This window comes from Eumetopias jubatus, unplaced genomic scaffold, assembly GCF_037043125.1.
Source record: "Eumetopias jubatus isolate StellerSeaLion01/CBP00866 unplaced genomic scaffold, mEumJub1_p1.0 scaffold_11, whole genome shotgun sequence".
In the NCBI taxonomy this organism is placed as follows: Eukaryota; Metazoa; Chordata; class Mammalia; order Carnivora; family Otariidae; genus Eumetopias; species Eumetopias jubatus.
In genome coordinates, this window is record NW_028274817.1 from 15,150,310 (window position 1) to 15,157,080 (window position 6,771).

The 6,771-nt window shown below is 49.9% G+C and overlaps 1 protein-coding gene across 1 annotated transcript; it reads left to right on the forward strand.

Moving 5' to 3' along the window:
- The first annotated feature begins 1,046 nt into the window (after positions 1-1,046).
- RTL8C (retrotransposon Gag like 8C) lies at positions 1,047-2,303 on the forward strand. Its single transcript, XM_088028637.1, has one exon. The coding sequence runs from the start codon at positions 1,101-1,103 to the stop codon at positions 1,440-1,442; it is 342 nt and encodes a 113-aa protein (XP_087884763.1). The 5' UTR covers positions 1,047-1,100; the 3' UTR covers positions 1,443-2,303.
- The last annotated feature ends 4,468 nt before the right edge of the window (positions 2,304-6,771 follow it).

A 6,771-nucleotide genomic window follows, 5' to 3' on the forward strand; every position in this document is an offset into this window, starting at 1 on the left:
CGTTAGGCGTCTGCCTTCAGCTCAGGTCATGATCCCGGGGTCCTGGGATGGAGCCCCGCATCAGGCTCCCTGCTCAGCAAGGAGCCTGCTTCTCCCTCTCCCACTCCCCCTACTTGTGTTTCCTCTCTTGCTTTGTCTCTCTGTCAAATAAATAAATAAAATCTTTAAAAAAAATAAAATAAAAGTAAGCTCTAGCCTCATGTGGGGATTTAACTCACCCCTGGAAGATCAAGAGTTGCACCCTCTACTGAAGGAGCCAGCCAGGTGCCCCTCCCTCCCAATCTGATAAATCTTAGTTATTCTTTTGTTTTTTTTCTTGATGTATGAACATGTATAAAGTCACGCTTAAAGCATCCAACCACTCATATTTGTCTTCCAGTTTCGGTATTGATTATTCTCTTCTGGTCTCTTAATATAACATGTTAAGAGACTTCTTAACGTCCAACTATTTTACATTTCCCAGTCATGGCACACCATTCCTAAATATGCTTTCTGCATTATGTTGGCTAATATTCAGGGTTTTCTCATTAATGTTGCAGGGAATATCTGCTGCCTGGGTGCCAATAACCTCTGGCAAAGAGATGCATGAATAAGCAAGAAAATGTGTTCACAGAAGCTCGTGCAAGGGGCGTCCAGAGGCAAAAGGTCCTTTAAGGAACTGGAAGGGCAGAGACTCTGTACACCAGACAGACTCCTCAAAACCACAGCACTTGGCCCTCCCTCCCTTCTCCACGTGCACCCGGCTGCCCTCAACACAGCCTACCTGGTGCCCGGGCCTCCGCCTCCGGCCCCGCCCCTCGCAGGCCGCCGCCCCCCCCTGGGAACCACGGCCCCGCCCCTACGTCCTGACCCCGCCTCCTCGAGCGGCCGCTGGGCCCGTCGCTCCCACGTTCACCCTAGTCCTAGCGCACCGCCCCCGCCTTTCGCGCCTGCGCCCTAGCGATCACCCGGTCTCGCGGGCGGAGCCCTGGCAGGCCACGCCCCTCTGGCCCGGGCCCGGCCCCGCGCACACGCACTTCCCGCCACGCCTCCCCGCCCGCCTCAGCCCAGCCCCGCCCAGCCCGGCCGAGCCCTGCGAGCGCGAGCGCGAGCGCGGCGCGATGGACGGCCGAGTGCAGCTGATCAAGGCCCTCCTGGCCCTGCCCCTGCGGCCCCAGACCCGGCGGTGGAGGAACCCGATTCCCTTCCCCGAGACGTTTGACGGCGACACCGACCGGCTCCCGGAGTTCATCGTGCAGACGGGCGCCTACATGTTAGTGGACGAGACCCTGTTCTCCAGCGATGCCCTGAAGGTGACGTTCCTCATCACCCGCCTCACCGGGCCGGCCCTGCAGTGGGTGATCCCCTACATCAGGAAGGAGAGCCCCCTCCTCAATGATTACCGGGGCTTCCTGGCCGAGATGAAGCGGGTCTTTGGCTGGGTGGAGGACGAGGACTTCTAGGCCGGGAGCCCCCCGGGCCCGGGGGCGGGTGCTCGGGGGAGGGTCCGCTGCGCCCGTCGCCGCCGCCCAGATGGCCGCGGGCGTCGCCCCGCCGCGCCTCCCCCCCTCACCTTCGCCGCGCTCGAGTGGCCGCGCTCTCCCCCGCGCTGCTGTCCCCTCCCGCGTAGTGCTTGCCTTTGTTCCAGGAATAGCGCTCCGGGTCCCCGCCGCTGCCTCTGGGCCCCGCTCCGGAGCGCGCCGCCGCCCTCTGCGGCCGGCCGGGCCCCTCCCGTGCGCACTTGGACTCGGGCCCGCGCTCCAGCTGCGGGCCGGGCTCGCGTTACACGCCGGGCAGACCACCTACAGCCGGGCCGCCGCGGGCCGCCTCCGCCAGACTGACCGCCAGGCCTGCAGCGCGCTGCCCGGAGACCCGCGCTGCCGCCGCCGTCCACCGCGCGCCACCGACGGCCTGCGGCCTGCGGCGATCTGGGCTCAGCCAGGAAGTATCTGAGCGGGCCGTGGCCCCTGGACGGTGACTCCAGCAGCTCGCCACCCCCGACCCCCGGAGGGGCCGGCCAGCCTCTCGCCTGCAGCGGGACCCGTTCCCCCCCTCCTCCCAGAGACCTCTTCTGCTCCTGCCAGGTGGCCGCCAGGTCCCGGGGGTGCCTGGCAGCCAAATCCAGCCACTCGTTTTCTTTCTCCTGTGGACCTGTTCGTTTTGCCCAGAACCCAGTTCTCTTCTCAATTCGCAGCTGTCTCTCTGATGTGTGCCTTTTGTCCCACACGGTAATTAAGCCCTGCGCTCTGCCCAGCTCTTCTACACTACCTGGACAAACGTCTTTTCCTTCTTTTCAATAAATGTCAGACGCTAGTAAAAAGAAACTGAGTCTCGGTGAATGTGGCACCTCTGCCTCCCCGGGCCAGTCGGCGGGGTCCGTGTGTCTCGTTGAGAGCAGGCCTGTCCCCTGCCCTTCTGTGGCTGATGTTGAATCTGGCATCCTGAGACAGAGCAGGTGGTCCTGCGGTGGTCCTGGGGACGGAGACCCCACTGGCCGTCATTCGGGCCCAGATGCCGACTCTTCCAGTCCAGTCAGCTCCATGCCCCTCAGGAAGTGGACCTCCATCTGAGTTTGGCCAAGGGGTATCAGGAAAAGGCAGCCGGGAGGCTTCTGGAAAATATTTCCTCCTTTCAAAAAAGCTGCTTGAAGGCACAACACTTTTCTGTGACAAATCATGAATCCCACACATTTGTTACTGAACACCTGTCAAATTTTATTTAATCCATTATTCAGGGAAATCAGCAGAATGACGGGTTCTTTAGAAAAAGCATTTACATTTATAAAGCCTTGATTGTGTTGTAGAGAAGGGGATGCAGAAGTGTGATTGTTAATTTAGTACAAACCTGGTTGGTGAAATTACAAAATTCTCTGCAAGGTAGAAATGGAAAAATGTTACTTCTTCATTTTTCTCTGCATGCTAACCTCCGAAATCCATAGTGCTGGGTAAAGCCTCTGCTAGCTCATCTGTGTTAAGTGTTCCCGTTAAGTCAGAAAAGGTGGGCTTAGGGCACCTGGGTGGCTCAGTTGGTTGAGCGACTGCCTTCGGCTCAGGTCATGATCCTGGAGTCCCGGGATCGTGTCTGGCATCGGGCTCCCTGCTCAGCGGGAGTCTGCTTCTCCCTCTGACCCTCTTCCCTCTCGTGCTCTCTATCTCTCATTCTCTCTCAAATAAATAAATAAAATCTTTGAAAAAAAAAAGAAAAGGTGTGCTTATAAGGCAGCACTCAATCATCTCTGCCTCATTTCTAATTCAGGAACCTCAAAATTCTGATAGATTTTCAACCCAAAGAAGTTTCATTCCACAAAGAAAAATTGCACGTATGGTCATGTATTATTTTGTTTCGGTGGCCATAGCAAAGCACCATAAACTGGGGGGCTTAAGCAACATGTAATTGATTTTCTCAGGGTTCTGGAGGCTAGAAGTTGAAAATCAAGGTGTGAGCAAAGTCAGTTCCTTTTGAGGCCTGTGAGGGTAGGCCCTTCCAGAGCCCTCTCCTTGCCTGGTAGATGGCTGCCCTCTCCCTAAGCCTCTTAACATTATTTTCCCTCTATGTCTATCTATTTGTTTAAATTTCCCCTTTTTATAAGGAAACCAGTCTTGCTGGATTAGTGCAACCCTAATGACCTTATGTAACTTGGTTACCTCTCTAAAAATCCTATTTCCGTGTAAGGTCATGTTGTAAGGTACTGTGGGTTAGACTTAGAACATACCGTTTTGGGGGAGACACAGTTTATCCAGGAACTCCTCCCATGCTCATATCAGTGTCTTCAAGAGAAAAACTCCCTAGCCTGTTCTGTCAACGTGGCTCCCTTTATCCTAGACCCTGTATGTCATTTCACTCTGAAACGAGTAGAAGGTGTGAGGTAGTTCACCAGCCTTTAAATAGGAAGAGGCCCTTGGCTCCTTTCAGTGCAGCAGGCCTGTGGGAGGAGAGAGAAATAGAGACAGGGAGGGAGAGGGAGAAAAAATTAATCTCAGTACAATTTAGACCTTTAACCTCTGTATTGGCCTCGTGAGCGTTTATACAATTATTTTTCTCCTTGTCAGGCTTGCACAACTCTTCAGAAAATGTTTTATAGAAGCCAACATACTCTGCGATCCTTTCCTCCCCATCAGAACTGTCCCCTGGTGAAATAAGTCAGACAGAGAAAGACCAATCCAGTACTGTGTGATTTCACTTGTATGTGGAATCTCAAAGCTAAACAAATGAGCAAACAAAACAGAAACAGACTCATAAATACAGAGATACCAACTGATTAGTAACTATACTTAGAGTGACCAATTCATAATGTATAGAAGTATCAAATCACTGTGGTACACTTGAAACTATTACAATAGTGTATATCAATTTTTCTTCAATTAAAAAAAAAAAGAATTGTCCCCTAGTTAGTAGTCTGTATACCGGTCTGAGGACTTGTATAATTTTTGGAGTTATGAATTGTCCCAATAATTTTTACACATTCCAAAATCTCTATATGACATTATAATGTACAGACACGAGACAGTGCTAGCAACAAAATTCGTGTGTTTAAGCAACATATTTGAAATTTGAAAAATTATTATATTGCTGGTGAATCACATTGGTACATTCAGCCCTCTATTCTTTAGCAAGTTGTATATCTTATTTGGTTAACATATGATATAATGCCTGATATTAGTATAATGCTTTCACAGTTCATTTGCCATCCCTTTTAATCTTCTATGCAAGACCTCGATTGACTTTTTCACTCATTTGTAAGTCAGTCACTTATCGTTTATTAACTACTTCCTCTGTCCCAGGCACCTTACTTTGAACTATGGATACGTCGTTGCAAAAGGACAGTCCAAGTCTTCCGGGAATTTAGAATCCAGTTGGCTGTAGTGGTAAAACAACATGTCTATGATGTCTCAGTTTGGGATTTGATTAAGAAGGGCTTGAGTCCACGCTCAGTCACGCTGTATGACCCTGGGCAAATTTCATAACCTCCCTAAGCCATTGTTTCTCATATGAAAAGTAGGTGAAACAAAGCATATATATTGGGTTCCTTATAAGAATTTAATGAGATGACAAATGTAAGATCTGAGCACTCAATAAATGGGACTTGCCATAACCATAATAACAACAATCATTTGTATTATTTTTTTTAGGGTATGAGAATGACTTGGTGCTTATATATGGCACAGTGGGACTATAGGATAAAGAACAATTTTTTAAAGATTTATTTCTTTTAGAGAGAGAGTGCAAGTGGGGGGAGGGACAAAGGGAGAGGGAAAGAGAGAGAACCCTCAAATAGACTCCCCCTGAGAGTGGAGCCTGTCGCAGGGTTCGATCCCACGACCCTGAGATCATGACCTGAGCCAAAACCAAGAGTTGGACGCTTAACCGACTGAGCCACCCAGGCGCCCCAGATAAAGAATATTTAAATCTTGCCCCAGTTGAGGCAGGGACCATCTCAATAGAGAAAGTAGGACATTGGTTGAGACTTGATTCCAATCTAAGAGGACCACCTGTATCTGAGACTGAAGAATGAGACAGCGTGGTTTGTATATAAAAGTCAGGAAAACTCTTGTATGCCATGGAAAGGCATAGATCAATTACCCCGTAGTCACCGGGGAACAAGGGAAAGATACTGACCGGAGCACTGATGTGATTGCATTTGTGTTTTAATGTTCATTCTGGGGCGGACACTGAACACAGATTGTGGAAGGATGCAATGTGGGTCAAGTCCAGCAATGAGTGTTTGGCAGGTGAAGGCTATCGAGGGCTTCAAGACAAAGGATGGGAAGAGAAAAGTGACACTGAGATTCATTAGAACTCTTAGTAATTAGCTGGGAAGTGGAATTTGGGAACAAGAGGGCTCTGGGATGGGTCAAAGTCTCTGGCTTAGGAATTGGGCCATTCTTGCATCTGACGTGGGCCAGGCTCTCTCTAGCTTGTTTATTCCTTTGCCTGGGATATTTTGTATCCTTTGCTTTCCCATAATTTTTTTAAAGGATTTTGTTTATTTGAGAGAGAGCACAAGCAGAAGAGAGGGGCAGAGGGAGAGGGAGAAGCAGACCCTGCTGAGCAGGGAGCCCAACGCGGGGCTTGATGCAGGGCTCGATCACAGGACCCCGAGATCATGACCTGAGCTGAAGGTAGACACTTAACCAACTGAGCTGCCCAGGCGCCCCTACTTTCCCATAATTTTCACCAGGCTAATAAGACTATTTCTTACTTGCTGGATCTGTTCATTTCATTCAGAAGTTCTTCCTGAACCAACAAGTCTATTTTAGTGGCTCCTCTAATGGGCATCCCATAGGTCCTCAAACTTTCATATGGCACCATATTGAAATAGGACGACTCTCATTAAGTTGTGGATATTCAATCCATTTTGTGGCAGGTTTAAAAATCAACTTTAGGGGCGCCCGGGTGGCTCAGTGGGTTAAACATCCGACTCAGTCTCAGCTCAGGTCTTATCTCAGGGTCGGGCGTTCAAGCCTCGAGTTGGGCTCCACACTGGATGTGGAGCCTACTTAAAAAATAAATGAATAAAAATAAAAATAAACTTTAAATTGAGTTATAATTTAACACAGTAAAATCACTCCTTTAAAGTAAAGGTTTCAGTGCACTGTGAAATGCATACCTACACGTGTTTGGGTGTATGAGAGTGTTTTCATTGCCTCCTATAGGGTTATGGGGATGGCTGAACACACCACACCTGACACTGGACAGACAAGATCAACAGCAGTTTTATTAGTCACATGTACTCACAACCTGGAGGAGGAATACCATACTGAGGAGGTGGGGGGGATTGCACTTGGGCACAGA

Excerpts from the sequence above, each read along its gene's own strand:
- RTL8C (XM_088028637.1), top strand. The coding sequence starts at position 1,101 with ATGGACGGCCGAGTGCAGCTGATCAAGGCCCTCCTGGCCCTGCCCCTG.